General features: G+C 48.4%; 1 protein-coding gene across 3 annotated transcripts in view; it reads left to right on the top strand.

Moving 5' to 3' along the window:
* The window catches only part of BEAN1 (brain expressed, associated with NEDD4, 1), a 33,839-nt gene that overhangs the window by 2,922 nt on the left and 8,438 nt on the right, over positions 1-22,479 (top strand). Inside the window, exons 2-3 of one of the 3 annotated variants that reach the window (XM_010851094.1) lie at positions 710-816; positions 22,158-22,418. In XM_010851094.1, the coding sequence (XP_010849396.1) occupies positions 792-816; positions 22,158-22,418 (286 nt within the window). In that variant the 5' untranslated portion in view covers positions 710-791. Of the gene's footprint in view, positions 1-709; positions 817-1,290; positions 2,163-22,154; positions 22,419-22,479 lie in introns of those variants that run through there. The other 2 variants (XM_010851093.1, XM_010851092.1) reach the window with 2 other exon arrangements.

Below are 22,479 nucleotides of genomic sequence, written 5' to 3'. Positions count from 1 at the left end.
GTGTGTGGGGGGGGGGGCTGTTGGTAAAGAGAAAATTGTAATCTCTAGCTCTTTATTTCTGAATTGGTAATTTAATCTAGTAGGCACCTTCTAAGGAAGTGTGCTGGCTTACAGTGTGGGCTTTGGAGTCACACAAACCTGGGTTCCAGTCCCATCCTGTAATTAGAAGTTGTGTGACCCTGGAAAGCTTCATAACCTCCCTGAGCCTCAACTGCCTTATTTATAAAATGAGAATGAAAAAAGCATCTTTCTCTTAAAACTGTTGTGATGATAATGATGATAATAATAATGTTTGAGCTAGGCATCTATGAATACCCTTCCAGAGCCAGCTGTGGGACTTTGAACTAGTTTCTCGCTTTCTCCAGGTCTCACTTTCCCCTTCTGTGAAATGAGGACATTGAGCTGATCTGTAAGGGTCTTTTCAGCCCTAACAGTTACAGGATTCTCAGAGGTCAACCCAGGAGAGATATTCGCCCCCTTCCACTGACCACTGAGATGCCAGCACACATTTGTGCCACCTCTGCCCTGGAACCCTCATACTCCACAGCCCAGAGCCCCCCAGCACACCCCCGCCCCCACGGACTAGGACTATCAAAGTCACAATCCTCTCCCCAGAGGTTGACAGCCCAGGGTACACAAGCCCCCAGCCTGCAGGGTCAGCAGGTGCCATGTGGGCGCCCCCATCACCTGCCTGTTTGTGTCTCTGCAGGTGAGCGGAGGGTCCTTCTCTGCAAGAAGTCAGAGCTCTACACGTGGGCAGGCTGGCTCCACTATTCTGCTCCAAGGATTACATGTCCTTCAAACGCCCCTGCCCCTGTAAGTCTCCTCCCCATCTCCTTCCATGGACCGGGGCCAGCATGGCAGAGTCAGGATGCAGAGAATGTTTTTAGGATGTTTGGCCAAAGAGCTCCAGGGGTCTGATTGGGGTTCGATGTGATATGACGGATGGGGGAGGGCAACACAGAAGACCCCTGACCATCTGCAAGAGATGTCTCACCTTGCCAGTCCCTCCATATCAGTACTTCCCAGAGTGTGGGTCAGGGTTCTTCCAAGGGATATTAATGAGGTTACTTTTTTTTAAATTCCATAGTCAAATGAGTGTGGGAAATGCTGAGTGACATAAGTCAAGTCAGTTTTGCTGGACTCTTCAGAGCCTTTAAGGTGGTGCTGTGTAGTGAGGCTCCATAGGAAAGAGAAAGCCCAGGGGTCTACCCAAACTTATCTGACAACAAGGAATGTCTCATGAGATGGGTGCTTCACAGAACACACTCCTTGGGGTTCAGTGTCTGAGGAAACCCTTCCTAGAGCAGCCTCACCAGGCAGTCCCTTGTTTGCTATTAATAATTCATTTTTTCATCTAATGAAGCCACTAGATGATTTTGCCTGTAACATTCTTCTCATGGCTCCCTGATGCCCACGCATCTAGACGATGGACTCAATCAGGTATACCCTGGGGCTCAAGGCTGCAGCCCCTGTGGCTTACTCCCCTACTCATCGTCAACCCTGCCTTCATGACTCATGCTGCCACCCTGACCCCAGAGTTGCCTCTCTCCCTGGCAGCCACCTGCTTCCTCCCATGATGTCCCCTGAGCCCCCTCCAAGCCACCTTCATTTGCTGCATTTTTGGAGGACGTGCATAACCTCCCCATCCCTTCTCCCTGGTGAGGTTGGGACTGTGAGTCTGTGTGAGATAGGGGCCCCCAGCTGAGGCTCCCTGTCTACCTGTCAACTTCCCTCACCCTGCTCACCAGTGTCTGTTCAAATCTGTACCACTGGTTACATGTCCTACCTCCTAGCGTTGGGGAACCTCTCCTGCAGAGAGTCAAATCGCCAACTGTCAACTCTGCAAGCATCAAGGGGCTGCTGTAGTGGAGGTAGGGAGAGCTGGCCTATCCTGTCCGGGAGCGACCACGCCAGGCGTGCCAGGGGGGTAAGGTGGCAGTGCGTTCACTGTGCAGGGATTGGTTTTCAGGAGGCAGGAGAGTGCAGCCTGGCTGCTGGCTGCCATGGGTACCGAGGAGGGCATAGGTCAAGAGCAATAAGCTTTCTGATACATAGGACAAGCTCAGTAAATTACTGTTACTGTTACCACCATGTCTGCTGTTGTGGAATGATCAGCTATCAAAGCCTCAGGCCAGGTGAGAAGGCTGCCATGGGAGCAGGTAAGAGCCCAGGGACACCTGCCCCACAGGGGGTCTGGGTGGTTGTGTTGTCACCCCCAGGAGCAGCTGGCAGTGCAGAAGGCTGGGGCTGCTGAGTGTGGAGGACTTTCCAGAACCTTCCGGGGTTGAGCCAGGCCCTTTGGAGCCCTGCCGTCTGCACTAACAGGGGACATCACCCCAGGACAAGGCTCTGTGCGAGCAGCTCCTGAGGACTCCAGGGTGTGGTCACGGGTATCCTGGGCTGGTCAGGAGCAGTTACTGAGCTTCTCTGAATCCCCCTCTCCCCACACAGGCTCAGTGCCTGGCAGGCAGTAGGCACTCAGTAAATGTTTGCTGAATGAATAAATGCAGTCCAACACTGTGGATGAGGCCCTGGAGGGGGAGAAGCTGAAGCTCCTGACTCTGCCACCAGACTCTCTCCGTGGCTCTAGCCAGCCCATCCTCATCTCTAAAATGAAGCAGTTATCTGAGGCCAGTGGGTTCCAGGAGCTCAGAGCAGCTGTGAGGCTCCTTGGAGGGTGAGAGGAGACCAGGTGGGCAGAACCCAGATGCCCCACCACCCTCTGCTTCAGCCAGAGCAGCTCTGCTTACATCTCTGGGTTGGGGGTCTGTTCAGATTTCACTTAAAGAAAGAGGTCCCAGGCCAGGTCCCATGAGGGTATCCAGGCCCACCTCTTCCTCTATCATCTCTTCTCTGCAGGATTCTTCTCTTCTCCTCACAGTGTCCAGTCAGACTCTTTACTTTTTTTCTGAGCTAAGAAGTGCTCACCATCCTCCCTTTCAGCACCCCTCGTCTGCTTCAACCTGGCTCCTGCGCCCTCACCCCAATATGACATCAGCGGCTGTGTCACTAAGTCCATCCCAGAGTTTTCAGTTCTCAGCTGCATCTGACCCTGTTGGTCACATCAACCTTGCTGGTGGCTCCTCCACCGGGTTCTGGACTCTGAACCCTGGGGTTTTCCTCCAGCCCCTCTGGCTCTCTGGGCTCTGATCATCCATTCATGGTCTCCTTTGGTGCAAGAGGAGGGTGCATTCTTCTCACACCTGCCCGGGGATGCTGGGTCCCCCAGGACTCCAACCCCCCTGGCCTTTTCGCCCTGTACACCCCAGACCATTTCATCCTCACTCTTCTCTCAACTGCAGCCTATAGGCCAGCAGTTCCCACGACTCTCTTCCACTCCGGTTTCTGCCTGAGCTGATTCCTTCTGCCTTCCACTGTCTGGCTCCCCTGGGAAGCCCCACCTCCACTGCTCAAGTATAGCCCGTCCCACTCTGAACTCCTTGCCCTCCCCTCCATGCCAGCTTGCTTGATTTTGCTGTCTTGGTTTAGGGTACCACCATCACCACCAGCCCTCCAAGTGACCCTCAGTTTCCCTCCAACACCTGCATCACTACCAGCTGCCCAGGGAGACCCTGGGGTCTCCAAAGTAGGTCAACAGATCTCTCTCCTGACTTCCCCACCCCCGTCCAACTCCCTCCTCAGACCCCATCCTGGAAATTGCTGCCTCAGTAGATATTCATGGAACCAGACAAGCGAACAAACAGAGTGAAGCAGACTCCTCATGGTTGGCCTCCTGAGCTTACGGACCAGAGGCCCTCAGGTGGTTTTCAGGAGGGATGCAGAACCACAAGAGCCCCTGATGCCCTGATTCACCTGGCCTGGGAACACTGAGGGGCAAGGCCGGAAGTCAGGCTTCATCATCTGGCCACAGACACACACACACACTCTTTTAGCACCTCCTCTCCTGCTCTGTGAATTTAGACGCCTAATAGGGAATCGCTTGAACCGTCTTGGCTCACAAAATTATCTTGCTTGGTACATGTGAAGATGCCAAAGCCCACTGAAATCTGGAAAACTTAGAACAGGAACCATAGCTTGTTCCTGTTTGGGTTTCCACACCCTTACATCCTGCCAATTGAGAGGGGCAAAGAGGAAAGTCACCAGAAGGAAAAACAAGCACCAGTTTCCCTAGCAAGACCTGGCTGCTAGGAGTTAAGAGTTCAGGGAAGTCAGGGAGAGTCAACAGGGAATGTGAACCTGGGGCAAGGCAGTGGGCACAGGTCTGGCTGGCATCCACAGCTCTGGACACCAGGTGAAGTGGGACTATCCACTGGTCTCTCAGGAGCTGGGCAGCCCTGGATCAGACCAGGAGGGGCCGACTTCTCCCAGGCCCTGCCCACATCCTGGGCTCCCCCAACCCCTGTTACATCGCAAGGATCTTAGCTCATCTCAGCCTCTCACAGAGACAGCCCCAACAAACCTCCACGTCCCTCCCTCTCAGTTAGGCAGATGGAAAAACTAAGGCAGGAAGAGGAGGCAAGAACAGGAGAGGGGAAGCCCTGAGGGATTTGGCTACAAGGCTGCAGGAGGGAAATCTGGTCTCCTCCCTGCAAGTGCAGGCCTGTGAGCCATTTCCAGCCTTAAGCACTGAGTAAGAAGGACCAGCAGGGCTCCTCAGAGAGGCTGGGTGCGTGGGAGCCTCCTCCATCTGGCCCCAGCTGGGAAGGGCAGCCCAGGATTCCCCCAGGATCCAGGCTTCAAGAACAGATGCTTTGTAACTACTTCACCACGAGCACATCACATTGCAGCTCCACAGAGCTTCCTAGGCTGTGAAGTGGGGGTGGCCTCAAGGGACAGACCTTGGGGAGGAGGGGCTTTGGGGCCCCAGGGGAGACTGAGCATGCAGCGAAGCAGGGCTAAGAGTAGAGGGTAGCAACCACTGGTCCACAGGGGAATTGGATGGGGCTTGTCTCTGCTAAGTTCACAGGCTGTCAGCAGGCCAGAAGGAATCATAGCCTGGAAAAGCCTCTGGGTGGGCTTGGGCCTCCCTCAGAGTTGTGTGATGTGGTCAACAATGCTTGGGTTCAAGGACAACATAGCATTGACACTTGCCAGCTGTGAGATCTAGAGCAAGCTTCTTCACATCTAGAAACCTCAATCTGCTCATCTGTAAAATGTAAACAGTCATAATAGCCTTTTGGTTTGATGCCCACATTTGACATGCCACAAGGAGAATCTAGCTTGGTGCCAGACACTGAGAAGATGCTTGAGAAACTTGAAAGTCATAGCCTTTTGACCACCCTCTCTCTACAATGCTTAACATGACCCAAGTCTTTGGCAACAGATTGGTGAAAATGGAGAGAGATTGGGACTCTGGAGATGAACCCGAGGTGTGGACCAGATATTGTTTTCTGCTCTGCTTACTGTGTATTATCTCTGAGAGACTTCACTGTCAACAGAAGGAAGAACTTGAAAGCTAGCTCCTGAACCCCCAGCCCTTAAATGGAAAGTCCACTCTGTGGCCCCATGAATATCCTGGCTACCCCTCCTCTGAGTTCTCTGGTCGATCCCAGAGTCTGACAGTAGCAAGTGCTCAGCATCTGACAGCTAATCTCAGTTTTAAGTGCACAATCATTTTATATTAATATTAGAGTCCTTGACAAGAGGGCATCAGCCTCAGCTTGAGCGCTTAATATAGTACTGGTAACAGCAGCAGTACCCCAGCCTTTGCAGAGCACTCCCAGCTGGCAGAGTTTTTGTATCTCCCCCTCCCCTGGCAGTGGGCTCTCAGGGTGACCTCATCCACCTCATGGTACCAAGACATTTCCATACACTGTCAGTCCCAAAATTTACGTCTCCAGCTCCAGACTCTCCCTGAACTCCAGACTCATATATTCAACTGTCCACCCCGTATCTCCACTCAGATGTCCACTCAGGTGTCTACAGAGCATCTCAGATGGAACAAGTCAAAACCTTAAATCTTGACTTCTAGTCCCCCACCCAAGCTACCCATCATCTTCCCCATCTCAGTAAATGGCAGCTCAGTTCTTCCATGTACTCAAGCCCCAAACTTTCTGAGTTTCTACTGCTCTCCTTTCTCATCTACTCCAAACCAATTAATCTGAAAATCCTAACAGTTTCACTTTGAAATCTGACTCCATCTTGCCATCCCCACCACTAAGCCCCAGGACCAAGGACACCATTGTCATCACCTGGACCACTGTTCTGCCCTCCTAACTGACCTCTCTGCCACCCTCTTGCCCCACTCCAGCCTATTCTGCCACAACCCTGGGAGTGTGGGAAACGGAAGGATCTAGAGACTGAGCCTTAAGTTGATTTCTGTATCTAGAAATCTTGCCAAGCAAGCATGATCCCTGGAGTTGTCACCCACGGCGCCCCAAAGCCAAGTACACTGGGGAGGATTTACCTGCAAACAGGAATGAGTAAGGACACTGCCATTTCTCTGCCAAGGACTACACTACATTAGCCACCCTCCTGTATCTGGAGCCATGCCTAGGATGATTAGGAAAGGCTGGTCACCCTCTGTGACATCACCACAGAAGTGTGCAGACCACGTGCTTCCCAGTCAGGAGAGAGAGGCCCCAAGAGAGAAGTCACATGCCCTGTGGGCCCAGGGACCGCTAGAGGAGGTGGCAGCATCTGAAAGCAGAAACTTCCAGGCCCAAGCTCAGGGCACTGGCCACACCAGTCCCTCTGATAGCCTGATACATTTTCACCTCCTAGAGTTCCTTCTGCTTCTCTCTGCATTTAAAGTACCATGTCCTCTATTAGCCCTGGTTTCATCAGCTTCTAAGGGCTGCTCCCTCTTCCCACCTGGACTCCATATCTGTAGGTGACCTCCAGGCCTTGTTTGAAAAAGAGTCATTCCAGAGCTTTCCTCTGCCCATCCACCAGGCCCTTCAGCCCCCAGATAATACTTGTCTCCCCTAGGAATGGGGCTAGGGCTAGAGATATAGCCAATTACAGTAAAAACAGCAAGAGCTGAATGATACAGGTTCAAAAACCACTGAAGCAAATGTATTTAAATCATCCAAGCCTCTGTTATTCAGCTATGAAATGAGATCATGAGACCCACTTTCCAGGGTGATTGAGAGTGTAGTGAGCACACAGTCAGTCAAGAAGGGTTTGTTCTATCCTTCTCCTCTGGCTCCTCTATCCCACAGTGAGAGGAGGTCTTCCTGCAGGGTCTTCCCTGCAGGGTCCTCCCAAGACTGTTCCAAGGGGAGATCACGTCTTCCCTCTCCGTTACCAACTGGGCATGCAGACACAGCATGGCATACTGGGCCATACTTCATCTGACAGGCTCTCATCAGGGGCTAGCCAGGTGCCAGCCTTTCATCAGACCCCATCACAGGCACATAATGAGACAATGCAAGAAAATGGGTTCTCCCTACCTTCTAGACTGGATGTAAGAGATCCTCTGCTGACCCTACGGGACTTACCCGTAGACTCCACCCCAACTGCCTCTCACTAGAGATGCAGAAACTGGGATGCATACTGGGGACCGGACCAGGTCGCCTAGCGTGTTTGCAGCTGAAACACTGATGCTCCCAGCATGACTCCACATGAAGCGCTCTTTCCACAAGGAGCCTGCTCTCCTCTGTCCTCAGGGAAGACAAAGAAAAAGAGCATAACTATGATCCAAGCCATGTCTTTAAAAAAAAAAAAAAATGAAGACCTTATTTCCACATGGGGAGGGAAATCCTGAGACGGAGCAGCTCTAGGGCCTCAGTTTCAGTGGTCAGAGATGAACATCACTGAGGACCCATGTTCTTTCCATCTTCTTGCTCCACTGTAAGGTGGCCATTGTAAGATGGCTCCATTGTAAGATGGCCAACATCAACCCAGGCAGTGACACAACTTTTCCCAGAAGTTCCCCAGCATGAAGTTCCCAGAAGACCACCCTCATGTCTTACTGGCCAGTATTTAGTTGCATGTCCACCCCTAAGCCAATCATAGTTCAGTTCAGTCACTCAGTCATGTCCGACTCTTTGTGACCCCATGAATTGCAGCACGCCAGGCCTCCCTGTCCATCAGGGAATGGTAATACCAGGACTGGCTTACCAAGCTAGTCTTTAAAAGGACAAAGGCTGTTAGAACCTGGTGCCCCCTCAGTCTAAAATGGAGGCAGTGGACAGTCAGGCCAACAAAACCTTCCCCTTTTGCCTGCTCAGTCCTTGTTCTCTGGGCCTCAAGTCTTCAGGAGGACCTCTAAATATCTGAAGTGAGAAATGAACTGAATTGAGGAGTCCTTTTTATGGGGATTCTATAGGGTTAGTTTTTTTTGTTTGTCTGTTTGTGTAGTGGAGAAATACCAGCTCACAAGAGTGAGTAGCTAAATATTCAGGAGATTAATGACCCATTTAATCATTGGTAGCCAGCCTGAAATCCATCATGATGGGAGTTTTACACCGTAGAAATTGGCAAACAACACTACAAATCAGGAATTTTTTTTCCTGAAAAGCTGGTTTGCCAGCACACCACTGTATAAAACACACATACAGAAATACGCACAGATCATTAGTGTACAGCTGAATCCACAAACGCAGCACACTCAGATCGAGAAATACATCATGAGCTGCAGCCCACAGCTCTGGCCATGTGCCCTTCCAGCCCCTGCGCCATGCCCAGCTCAACCACTGTCTTGACACCTGTCACTATAAATTAGCTTTTCTAGGTTTTGACCTTTATATGTTTGGAATCATACAGGATATTCTCTTTTGGTCTGGCTTCTTGTGCTCAATATTCTGTCATGAGATTCAATGACAGTATTGTGTATAAATGTAGATCACTTATTCTCATCACATTGTGTACACTGACACAATGGACTGTATAATATTCCGTTGTGTCAATATACCACAAATAACTTATCCATTCTACTTTAGTGGACATCTGAGTACTCTTCAGGCTGAGGCGATGAATAGTGAACGTTCTAATAGAATGCTGTCCAACAGAGCTTTCCGCAATAATGAAATGTTCTACATCTTCACTGCCCAGTATGATAGCCACTAGCCACTTGCAGCCACTGAGCCCTTGAAATGTGGCTAGTGCAACTGAAGACTAAATTTTTTAACTGAAGTACAGCTGATTTACAATACAGGTAGTTTCAGGTGTACAGCATACTAGTTCAGCATTTTTGCGGTTTATACTCTATTATAGGTTATTACAAGATAATGGGTACAATTCCCTGTGTTATACAGTATATCCTTGTTGCTGATCTATCTTATGTACGGTGGTTTGTATCTATTAATCCCACATCCCTAATTTGTTCCTTCCTTCTCCCCTTTGGTAACCACAAGTTTGTTCTCTATATCTGTGAGTCTATTTCTGTTTTGTATATACATTCCTTTGTATCATTTTTAAGATTCTACATATAAGTGACTTCATATAGTATTTGGCTTCCTTGTCTTATTTCACTAAGAATAATATTCTATAGGTCCCACCCATGTTGCTACAAGTGGCATTATTTCATTCCTTTTGTATTCCATTCAATATATATATATATGGAATATATATGGAGTCACACCTTTTAATCCAACTGTTTGTTGATGGGTTGCTTTGTTTGGGTTGCTTCCATATCTTGGTAATAGTGAGTAGTGCTGCTGTGAACATTGGGGAGCTTCCCTGATAGCTCATTTGGTAAAGAAGCTGCTTGCAATGCAGGAGACCCCAGTTTGATTCCTGAGTTGGGAAGATCCACTGGAGAAAGGATAGGCTACCCACTCCAGTATTCTTGGGCTTCCCTTGTGGCTCAGCTGGTAAACAATCTGCCTGCAATGTGGAAGACCTGGGTTCAATACCTGGGTTGGGAAGATCCCCTGGAGAAGGGAAAGGCTATTCTGGCCTAGAGAAATCCATGGAGTATATAGTCCATGGGGTCTTTGGGGTGCATGTATCTCTTATAATTAGTGTTTTCATTTTCGTCAGATATATACCTAGAAGTGGAATCATATGGTAGTTTTATTTGTGGTTTTTTTGCTGGATCATATGGTAGTTTTATTTGTAGTTTCTTAAGGACTCTCCATACTGTCTTCCACAGTGCCTGCACCAATTTACATGCCCACCAGCACTGAACTAGAGTTCCTTTTCTCCAAATCCTCTCCAATATTAGTTATTTGAGTTTCCTTTTGATGACAGCCATTCTGACAAGTGTGAGGTGATACTTCATTGTGGTTTTGATTTGCCATTTCTCTAATAATTAGCAATGTGGAGCATCTTTTCATGTACCTGTTAGCCATGTGTATGTCTTCTTTGGATAAATGTCTATTCAAGTCTTCTGACCATTTTTCGATTTTTTTTTTTTTTTTTTTGAGCAGTGTGAGCTGTTTATATATTTTGAACAGTAATCTCTTGTTGGGCTCATCATTTGAAAATGTTTTCTCCCATTATGTAGGCTGTTTTTTCGTTTTGTTGATGGTTTCTTTTGCTGTACAAAAGCTTTTAAGTTTAATTAGGTCCCATTTATTTATTTTTGCTTTTATTTCTTTTGCTTTAGGAGACTGAGCCAAGGAAATATTGCTACAATTTATGTCAAAAAGTGTTCTGCCTATGTTCTCTTCCGGGAGTTTTATGGTTTCAGGTCTTACCTTTAGATCTTTAAACTCTTTTAAAGTTTATTTTTGTATATGGTGTGAAGGAATATTCTAATCTCATTGTTTTACAAGAAACTATCTAGTTTTCCCAGCACCACTTGTTGAAGAGACTGTCTCTTCTCCTTTGTATATTCTTGCCTCCTTTGTTGTAGATTAATTGACCATAGGTGCAGGGGTTTACTTCTAGGTTCTCTATTCTGTTTCATGGATCTATGTATCTGTTTTTGTCCCAATACCATACTACTTTGCTTACTATAACTTTGTAGGATAGTCTGAATTTGGCAGAGTTATACTTCCAGCTTTGTTCTGTATTTACTGGAGTATAGTTGGTTTACAATGTTCTGTTAGTCTCAGGTGTAAAGCGATTCAATTATACACATACATTCATCCTTCTTCAGAGCCTTTTCTCATATAGATTATCCCAGAACACTCAGCAGTTCCTTGTGCTATACAGTAGGTCCCTTCAGTTATCTGTCTTATACATAGTACTGTGTGCACTGCCGGCTTTGTTCTTTCTCCTCAGGACTGTTTTGGCAATTTAGGGTCTTTTGTGGTCCCATATAAATATTAGGTTTATTTGTTCTAGTTCTACAAAAAATATCATGGCTATTTTGGTATGGAATACACTAAATCTATAGATTGCTCTGGATACTACGGCATTTTAATGATATTATTTCTTCCAATCTAGGAGCATGGGACATCTTTCAGTTTCTTTGAATCATCTCCAATTTTGAGGAATTGAATTTTTAATTTAATTTTCATTAATTTAAGCAGCTACGTGTGGCTAGTGACTACCATATTGGACAGCACTGTTCTAGTATGTGAACATATTGACGCATTTCTGTTGGAGGATTCGTTCTGCCCAGGAGTGGAATTTCTGGGTTATAGGACATCCATATGTTTGGCTTTAATAGATAGGGCTAAACAGTTTTCCAGAAAGGCAGTACCAGTCCACTCTCCTGTCATCAATATATGAGTTCTAATTGCCCTCCATCCTCACCAGTGCTTGCTCTGAATTTTTTCACTTCAGCCATTCTGGAAAATAGTAGAAATATCACCTGGTGGTTTTCCTTTGAATTTCTCTAGTTATTAAGTACAGTGTACTAGCACCCTGGATATCCTCTTTTGTGAAGTGATTATTTAAGCCTTTGGCCCACTTTTTTTTTAATTGGGTCTTTTTAGTATTAATTTCTAGGCAGTCTTTATATATTCTGAATACCAGACCTGTGTTGGATATATTATTGCAAAAATCTTCTTCCTCTTTGTGGAGTGCTTTATTTTTTTAAGATTTTTTTAACACAGGCCATTTTTTAAGTCTTTATTGAATCTGTTCCTATATTACTTCTGTTTTATGTTTAGTGTTTTTGGCTGAGAAGCATGTGGGATCTTAGCTGCCCAACCAGGGTCAAACCCGCACCCCTCAGCACTGGAAGGTAAAGTCCACTGGACCGCCAGGGACGTCCCTGGAAGATTTTTTGACTCTTATAACCATGTCTTTGCATTCAAAGATATTCTCAAATTTTTATATAGAGAGTATTTATCAAGTCTTATATATAACTGTTTGCTTTATTCGTATTTAACTTTAAAATTTACAGAAAATAAAATGATATGGAGCATACAGTTAGGGGGTACCCTCTTGGACTTCTTAGGAGCAGAGGATCCTGCTGATGCACTTCAAATAATACATTTTTATAAATGTAAAAGCCAAGGTGGACACCTTTTAAGTTGGATGGCAGTCTTATTAAAGAGTTTTTGTCTATTATTGAAATTTTAGGTGTTAGGCTAAATGAAATTTAAAGAGACTGCTTGTGAAATAACTTAAACTTTTAAATTTCTTTCTTATTTTTTCCAAGATACAAAAGTACCTCTAAAACTAAAATAATGACTGTGATCCCAACAGTTTAAGGACAATTTCAGTACACGTGGCTATATACTTGCACAGTAAGTCACCAACACTCTCTAAACAATAAGAACAGTCACACTGGGGCACGGCTCTCACATTATCCTTGCCAGACAGCACAATGATCAATTACACCTGAGCGATGCTAGCACACTGCCATATCTACTAAGCGTAAAATCCAATTATCTAGGACAACATAACTATCAAATTCCCAGCCAGTATGGAATTTCCGAGTCCATATATTCAGAAACCTATGGAGTGTTCCTTAAATTCTTTTAAAATAGGAATTACACTGAGCATTAAAAACAATAAACTAAACAGCTCAACCACCACAGTGGCTGAAATTCAGTGTCTGATTTAACAAATGTTTACCTATCGTTTCAAAATCAATTTCTGCTCAATCCTAGCACAGCCAGCACTTCTCCTGCAGTGCCATTTATTTTTAAGTGCTCAAGAATGAAAGGCCCAGCTATACACCATAGTCTTATTACAAGAGCCATGGGGAGGGCGCGTCCATGGAACACACACAAGAGGAGAAAGACATGCACGGCATCATCCCTTTGTTCAACACTGGCTTTGATTTAGAGAAGAGGAGAATGCAAAAACATATCATAAAAACTGAATGAAGATCATGTTTAGTAGGTAAGAAACTAAAGTGTTTCCAAGTTTAGTAGGTAATCAAGAGTTATACTTCCACTGCAAAAATCTTTACAGGATTGAAAGTACTAAAGCGACACTAATACTGAAACATAGGTAATCAGAGGTGGCAAAGGCACTGGCGACATGAGTCACCATCAAAAGACAGCCCGGGTACATATCGCACATTCCCTGTCAGCTGCTGCAAGGACTTGCATTTTCGAACTGAAAAGGAATCCTGTGGGGCTTTTTACTTATCACTGACTTGAAGAAAGGCTGTTTTAGGTCCCCTCATTGAACATGAGACCAAGGTTTCCAAATGAGTTTTCCTCTATCATCACAAGAAGCATTATACTCAGTTACTACTGTTTGACATTGAACTCCTGTAAGTGACAGTGTGGCTACTCTCTTGAGTATTAGAGTGAAAGAGCTAATTATGCAAAAATGGAGGCTCCCATAAGAATGTGAAGAGGAGCCTTCTATGTCTTGGGATCTATTATCTGGTTCCAGGCACCTGTACAGACAGGTTCCTCCCTGAGAAGCATTCACCAGTGTCCCAGGGCAGGTTACAAATTATTTAGAAACTCTTTCAAAATCTTCCCCTTGCTCTAGCCATGTCCTTGATCCTGTTCACATCTCAGTCCCCATGCCCCTTGCCCACCTTGAAGCCCAAACTCCCACCAAAGATCTTTATTTTAATATAGTACAACTTACCCATTGTTTCAGTCAGTATTAATACCTTTGTATCCTGTTTAAGAAATTCAAGATCATAAAGATGTTCTACAGTGTCTTCCTATTGAAGCTTTACTGTTTGCCTTTCATATTTAGCACTATGTCTAGGGAATGTTTTGTTAAGATTTTAAGGTTTAATTGTCAAATATTGAGCACCTACTGTGTTCCAAGCATCCTGCTAAGCAGTGTGCTTTAATTAGCTCAAAGAAATTGCTGTTCCCATTTTGCAATTGAAGTGCTAGAAGCTCAGAGGGGTAAACTTCCCAGAGACGACCTGCAAGAGGCAGGGCCAAGATCTGAACCCAGGACTCTCTGACTTGGCAAGGTCCGAGGACCAGATGCATGTCAGCTTTGGTGGAGGAGCTCTGGGGTTTCCCCCCACACCACCACTGCCCTGAGGAAGATGGCTGAGGAGTGACCCTTCTCCCAGAGGACACTAGGGCCATTCACCTCAGACACTGAATGCTGGTGAATAAAAGGCATTAGGACTAGGGCTGGGGTGCCCCAGCTCAGGGCTGCAGAGCAACCTTGGGGACTGAGGGGATTCAGGACTTCTCCACAAACACTCCATGTTTTTAGAAATCTATGTTCCATGAGCCACACGCTGAGAAACTACTCCAAAGCTCCATGGTTCAGTGTGATGCTGTCAGCATTTGAGATCATTCGTATCTAATGTGGCCAAGAAGTACGTATCTTTGCCTGGTCTAGTAGTTTCTCTCATTCTACCTCCTGAAGTGACATGTTACGTTAATAGATTTCGTGGTCTTAAACCATTCTTGCATTCCTGGAATAGGTCTTTTTTCTCATACTGTATTATTTTTAATACACTGCTGCCCTGGTGGCTTCCCACATGCCCTTTTAAATTCTATTTGAGGGAACTTCAGTGGAGCAGGGGACAAAGTCCCGTGATATGTTCCAGAATCAGAACCCACAAAAGCAAAAGGCCAGAACAAAACTAAGAATGATGATAGTACTTGGGGTGGGGGCTCAGCCATTGTGGCCCAAGAACACATCTCTAGGCTGGCCCAGCTTGGGGGACAGTTGATGATAATTTGAAGCATTCATGAATTTAACATTTTATGTATCAATTAATTATTCATGAACTTCCTGGAAAGACCAAATTGTAGTAAATGGTCATTTTCTGAAGCCATGATTTTGAGGCTCATAATGCAAATGAGGGAGAGAGAAATGGCAACCCACTCCAGTATTCTTGCCTGGAGAATCCCATGGATAGAGGAGCCTGGTGGGCTATAGTCCATGGGGTCGCAAAGAGTTGGACACGACTAAGCACAGCACAATGCAGATGGGGATGTGACAGCTAATGCCCCAGCTGATGGGTGGGCCAAGCCAGCCCCCAGCTGCCATCCAGCTGCTTCCCCACACAGTGCCCCTATTTCCTACACATCAAGCAGGCACAGTGACTGCTGGTGTTATAAAAGCCTGTGTCCTCCGCGGAAAACAGCCGAAAAGCCAACTCTAGGTGATGGTGGAAGAGTAGAGACAATGAGTTCAAGGCCACTGATGACTCTAGCAAGAAAATGAGAGATTGGTGGTGTGGGTTCAAGTTGAAAGTCTCATTCCGCTGTGGTTGGATTTTGTAATGTCAGCCAGTTCACCACTTCCTCTGCAGAAACAGGGAAAAGTGGTCTGTGAGTTCTCCAACCAACAAATAAATTGTTCATCAAACTGGAGATAAAACCTTAGTGAATGATGACAGGATGGTAAGCTATGGAGTTTGGATACATAAAAGTACATGTGAGTTAATTTTGGTGAGTTTATTTAAGTGGCAGAATCTATCTTAATAGTGGAATAAATCATTTTCATCTTATATTTATAGAGTCATGAATGGCCTGTGGGTGGTCACTTTTATTTTCCCAGTTATATTTTAATGCAGTGGCTAAAGTTCTTAAACATGGCAGTGGAGCACTCTCCTATTAACTCTGATGTATAAACAGAGAGAAGCAGGGCTACTCTGCATAACATGAGAGCAGAGAACTCCATGATCTACCAAGACTTTCCCCCTGAGCACTGGGGTATTTGTGCTTTCTACAGTTTGAGAGGTTCATTTTAGCTGACTCACATACATGTTCCTAGCACCTCGCATGTATCCAGGCAGAGAAGCACTTAGTGAGGACTGGTGGGTGGATGGATGATTGATATATGGATGGATGCATGGATGATCAAGTGGATCCTGAGTAGATGCCTAAGTACATAAATACATGGGAGGGTGGATAATCAGTTGGTTGAGTGAATTAATGGAGGGGTGGATGACTTCACATTCTAATCCTCAGTTTCCACTATAACCTGCCCTACTTGTAATGCCTCAGACAGTGAAGTAAAACCTGTCAGGGCCTTGACATCTTGCAGAGGTACATTTCCATTGTAAGAAGAATCCTGAACACCAAGCAGCCATTTCCCCAGCCTCATAATCCCAGTGTTCACGTGGCAGCCCACAGCCTCACCCCAGGAGCACCTCCTTCCCTGAGCTCTTCTGTGACCTCACCCTTCTGTACTCCTGCCCAGGCCCCTTCCTCCCTCCCTGGCTCTTGTTCTGCTGGTTCATCCTGCAAGACCCGGCCCCTATGTGGATGTTCCTGACCTGCCCCCAGTGCCCTAATCTCTCTCCATCACAGTCTCCTGGTGACAAGAGGATAGGTATCGATAGGTGACAAGTGGGCTGGGAAGTTGCCCCAAAAAAGAAGGGGACAGGACTCAGAAGTGCCCACGTGTAGTGAGCCTGCCCTGCCGTGTGCCCCTACCCTAGTCCCAGCTGGGAGGCTGGGACCAGCCATTGGTGAGCAAAGAAAAGACTGAGCCTGAATCCTCTTCCCCAGATTTTATCCAATGACTTCACAGCCTCACCCTGGTGGCTCCAGCAGTGGAGAAGAAGTGCACTGCTGAGGCCAGACTTAGGGAAGCGGACCCGTGACAAATGCGTTCAGAATTTTCTGTGATGGGGACCATCAGTCAGATCTCTGTCCGCAGCCCCCTTCTTCCTCCAGCCAGCATCTCTGAAGATAAGGGCAGGACTGGAGAACTAAAGACGGTGGCTCAGCACCTTCGGTGCCTCGGTGCCCTTCCTTTACCAGTGGTCCTAGGTGGCTTCAGGCTGCAAAGAGCAATCTTCTGATCTCACTGCCTCCCCCATTGCATTCACCGGGCTCCCACCTCCTCCCTACTCCTTTACCCACCCTTCAGGAAGAACGATTCAGGATCCAAGAATAAACATCTTTCAGACAAACAGTGAGCAGGTCCAGAGAAGGCAGAGAACATGCCCAAGGTCACACAGAGAGTAAGTGGCAGAACCAGGAATGTAGCCCAGTTCTCCCAACTCCGCCTCTGCCTTGGGCCACAAGTTCATGCAGTATTAGACACACCCGGGTTCAAATCCCAGCTCTGCCACAAAACCAGGTGGACAAACTTCAACCCACCAAGATTCAGTGTCCTGTAAATGGGAGTGGCCATGTTTTCACACAGAGAGGAGGCAAGCGCCAGACCCGGCCCCAACCCCAAGCCGGGGTCACTGAGGGCCTGACTCACCAGTGGTTCCCAGTCACAGTCTGAAGCAGAAGTCCGAAGGCGCAAGCGCTGGCTTCTGCCTGGCCCGGCGGCGGCCCACGGACCCAGGCACCATCCCCGCCCCGACAGGAGCCTCAGGACCCCATGCGCAGCGTCGGGAGAGCACCAGGGCTGTGTCTGCGGCGTGCTCACAGGACTTCAGCTTGGCGCGGCGGAGGAACTCTCTCAGGAACAGCTCACCGTCAAGAGCTTTCAGTCGAGCCTGGCTCCACTCAGAGCCCGGGAGCCGGGGCTTCGGCCTCCTCACGCTCCACCCACGCTCCACGCACGCCCCATGCTCCACCTACACGCCACGCACGCCCCACGCTCGCCCACTCACGTTCCACGCTCCACGCATGCCCTTTGGTCTATGCACTGCTCCACCCTCGCTCCACGCTCACGTGGAGCCTGGCAGCAGCCTTCGTGTGTTTATGATATATCCCTTTCTTGGGAAGATTCCTTGGAGAAGGAAATGGCAACCCACTCCAGTACTCTTTCCTGGAGAATTCCATGGACAGAGGTGGCAAAGAGCCACGACTGAGCGACTAACATACACATACACTATCCCTTTCTTCAGCCAGAAGGCGCCCCTAGAACACTTGGACCAGGCCCCTGGAAGTCTCCTCTTTGCCCTTGAATTAAAGGACAGCCTTTTCACCTAATTTAGATGTGCTTGGTCTTAGTTGCTGCACATGAAATCTTCACTTGTGTTATCTGGGATCTAGTTCCTGACCAGGGATGGATTCTGGGCCCCTGCATTGGGAGCATTGAGTCTTAACTACTGGACACCAGGGGAAACCCAAGAACGGTCTTTTGATTTTTCTAGATTTTAATAGTGGACCTCTGCCAGCCCCTCAAAACTTAGCAATATATGTGCTAAGTCGTGTCTGACTCTGCAACACCATGAACTGTAGCCTGCCAGGCTTCCCTGTCCATGGGATTTTCCAGGCAAGAATACTGGAGTGGGTTGCCATTTCCTTCTCCAGGGAATCTTCCTGACCCAGGGATGTTTAGCTGTTTAAAGGCTTAGTTTAGCTAAACATGACATGCAATGTTTAGCTGTTGATATACTTTCACCCTGAATAAGACTTAGGTCATGGTCTACGTTGCTACATATAAGGTGGTCAGGAGGAAGCAAAGCTCAATTTTAGGGAGAGGAAATTTTCACTTTAGCAAGATCCTGAAAACATGAGTTCTATCTCACAGTGCCTGTTAGCCACAGACTAGCATCTTGCCTAAGAGCACAGGGCTTTGGCTGCCCACTGACTTGGGTCCCTCTTTGTGGGCTGTGTGACATTGGACAAATCACTTAACCTCTCTGAGGCCCAGTTTCTCTACCTGTTAATTGGAGTTCCCATCATGGGCCATCATAAGAATTAAATGAACTAGTACATGAAAAGTACCAAGCATGGTGCAGGACACATAGTAGGTGCTCAGCAGAAGTTAGCTCATCATGCTGGTGTGTGGAGGAAGGGCCACATCTCAGGGTACAATTTCCTCTTGGTCATCAGCACCTTTGTAGAGGCTACTTGGGAAGAAAATCAGGCTAGAGGCAAAGCTTGCCTCATTTTCTGTCCTTGTTGCAGCTGGTATGGGGGACATGGAGGCAAAGGGGTGGGAAGGGGTGTTAGCATCATGTCGTTTTTCTGCAGTCATTTTTATCTCGTTGATGAAGTGGACCCTGCATTTGGAAATTGGAAGAATTTCCCTCATAATTTAAAGCAGCGCCTACCTCCGCCGGTCACAGTGACTGGAAGATTAATTTCTCACCAGCCATACAGGCGGATGCCTGCCCAAACTGGCTTCATATGCAGGTGCGGTGTTGCCATCTCCACGCCTGGCTGGTAATGAGCCCAGCATTGCCAGGAGGGTGAGGCTCCCCTTAGCAGCTGAAGCAGGTGGCAGCAAGTCATCTTCAAGGTGACCCCATGGGACTGGCACCTTGGCAGAAGGTACTGCATGCCGAGCAGGGCAGGCACGCACTCACACACATCCTGCCCTAGGTTTTTATTCTGGGAACCCACAACCTTGCCTTGGCCAGCTTTCTAAGTAGCCCATCTGCCTTGGATCATGGGGTGGCCAGAGTGTCCCAAGCCATCGCAGCAGCTGGGACATACTGAACCAGTTGAGTGTGGACTCCATACGCTCCTATGCTCCCCAAGGAGGACTGACTGTCTCTGACAGTCCCAAGTCCTACCATTGGTTTCTAAGGGGAGAGGCCACATGGTAGATGGGAAGACGGTGACATTGGTTGGATGGCCAGTTGGCTTGTGCTTTATTAGAGAGAATATGGTAACAGAGTGGCCCCTGGTTCAGACCTAGTAAAAGCCAAAGCCTGGTCATTGGCTCAGAAGTGGCAGCACTGTGGACTAGATGAGCGGTGGCCACAAGCTTCGCTTCATGACCAGGGTAATCACTGTGTGAAGTGCTATGTTGGAAAGGATGTTTTAAAAAAGGAAAGGATGCTGAGGCTGGATCCTGGGCCAAACAGAAAGAGAATGGTTATCAATTAGCTGTATACTGGCTATATGATTGCGGTGGGTCATTTAATATTTTTGAGCCTCAGTATCCTCACCTCTAAAATGGGGAGAACATAGCTTCAGGGATGAAGTGAGCTCTTTAAACAGAGCCTGCACATAGCAGGGGCTCTCAAAACAGTGGTGTGCGTTTGGCCCCCAAAGAATCCCAGAAATTCACATACCCTGACATTCTCATATCACGGGGTCAAGAAGCACACATGCCCAGCCAAAGCCAAGGGTCTCTCCCTCTCCCCAGTGAATGCACCTGCAGGAGAGCAGCTTACAATGAACTTCAGCAGGCAAAGGCTTGGCTCTCAGGTAGGATGATATACTGGCCCAGAAAGTAAGGATTTCAAGCCAGCCGCTCCTAATGAATGTCAGTAGGTTTCAAGAGCTACCAGCATGGGCAGAACTGCTGGCCGGGCATCTTCACAGCTCAGGCAGCGACCCCAAGTTCCTGCTTCACCTCCCTGTCCCTGCCATGGGCTGAATGTGGGAGAGGCTTTTGGACATGGTGCTAGAAAGGGATAAGAAGGAACAGGTGGCCACAGCTGAGCTTCCAGCTTCTGTCCAGGCCTTTACCTGGGAACAGGGCCCTACTACAGCATTCTCAGTACAGTATCCTCAGACACCCAAGACAGAGACCTCATTCCCGCGAGGGAGTTCAGGGCCTCCCTGCCACTTCTTCATCTGGTCTCAAGGCTGGAGCCACCCATTCAATATATGCCTTGGGCACCTTTGGTGAACTTGGACCCAGGGCTGAGCTTGAGGACACAGAGGGCACTCAGACACAAGCCCTGGAAACCATGCATGATCATACATGACAGATGCAGAACAGGGCCTAGGACCTCGGCTCTGGGAGGGCAGACAGAAGGACCCCTTTCAGAACAGGGCCCAGGAATGCTTGCCCTGCCCCTGTGGCTCACCGAGTGTCTGCGGCTCACTCGCTCTGGGGAGGTGGGACCAGCATGCCAGGGATGGGGACACAGAGTGCAGTGAGCTCTGGACTTGGAAGTTTGGGCTTGAGTTCTTGCTTGACTTGACCACGGAGTAACAGAATGACCGTTGGCTTGTCACTTACCAGTCCTGAGTATCAGTTCACACATCTGTAAAAGAGGAAATCCACACCCCAGCCCAGCTGAGTGGGAGGGAATTAAGGAGCAGTCACAGAGACTCACTAATGAGGTGCTGGTTCTCCCTGGGCAGAGGCCCGTGGATGCTCTTGGCTGATTCTAACCCCTCCCTGGTGCTCCAGCCCCCGGGCTCCATCATCTTATCCATCGGGAGGACAAAGCCATCATGGCTCCCAGAAGCTTCCTTTAGTAGGGCTCTCAGGGACCCAGCTGTTGGTCCTAGACAAGGTTCTTTCGTCTTCCCATACTCCTGCCATGTCACACCCCTTCCTAGAAGCCCCTTCGTACCTCTCTGCACCTTTGCCCTTGCTCTTCCCCTGCCTGGAATACCTCCAAATTTCACCTTCTCCGAGAAGTCCTCCCTGATCAGATCCAGCCCCCTGACTTGCCTGGGTCAGTTACTGCCCGCAGGCCCAGGCCCGCCTGATTTCCCTGGTGTCCCCTGGGTAGGATTCACCCCCGAAGCAGGAGACCAGTATGGTTTGTCCTCAAACTCCAATGCATGAGTATCCTCCATCCATTCCTAAGACCTTGGCAAAGTCACACTGACCTTCCAACCTCGTGCCTTGGTGGAGGAGAGTCCTGGTCTAGCACTGGATCTTGGGTTCAAGCCTCAGCTCTGCCACTAATTTGCTGTGTGACCTTGAGCAAGTCCGTTGCCCTCTCTGAGCTTCCTTTTTCCCTATCTTTGAGTTGGCTGAGCTCCCAGGGCAGAGGCTTCAGGGGAGAGGAGAAGAGGTCAATCCTCACTAGTAGAGGCTCCTGTAGATGTGGGGGTGGGGGGCAGGATGTGGGCAAGGCACTCCTCCCTTCCTCCCTAGCAGAAGCAGTCAGGATAAAGTCCATGGGCCACAGTAGCCTCCATTTACTTAGGAATGAGGGCTTCCCAGGCGGCACTAATCTCCTGGAGGAGGGCACAGCCACCCACTCCAGTTTCCAGCCTGGAAAATCCCACAGACAGAGGAGCCTGGTGGGCTATGGTCCGTAGGGTCGCAAAGAGTTGGACACGACTGGAGTCACTTAACACACACACCGAGGGAGGGATAACTCGCAGGGCAGCAGGGAGACAGGAGGAAGGTGTGGGGCAGGATCTCTGTTCAGTGTCTCTCTCTGTCCACAGTAGCTCGGTACAACCGCACCAGTTACTTCTATCCCACGTTCTCGGAGAGCTCGGAGCACAGCCACCTGCTCGTGTCCCCCGTGCTGGTGGCGAGCGCGGTCATAGGCGTGGTCATCATCCTCTCCTGCATTACCATCATCGTGGGCAGCATCCGCAGGGACAGGCAAGCCCGGCTCCAGCGCCAGCGCCAGCGCCACCGCCGCCACCACCATCGCCGCCACCGCCGCCGCCGCCGGCGCCATCGAGAGTACGAGCAGGGCTACGGTGAGCTGCTGCCCATCCCTGGGCACCCCCAGGCCCCCTGTCCGATTGTCACCCCGGCGGC

The sequence above is a fragment of the Bison bison genome, unplaced genomic scaffold (assembly GCF_000754665.1).
Source record: "Bison bison bison isolate TAMUID 2011002044 unplaced genomic scaffold, Bison_UMD1.0 scf7180017864297, whole genome shotgun sequence".
NCBI lineage: Eukaryota > Metazoa > Chordata > Mammalia > Artiodactyla > Bovidae > Bison > Bison bison.
This window is presented reverse-complemented; position numbering and strand designations above follow the sequence as displayed.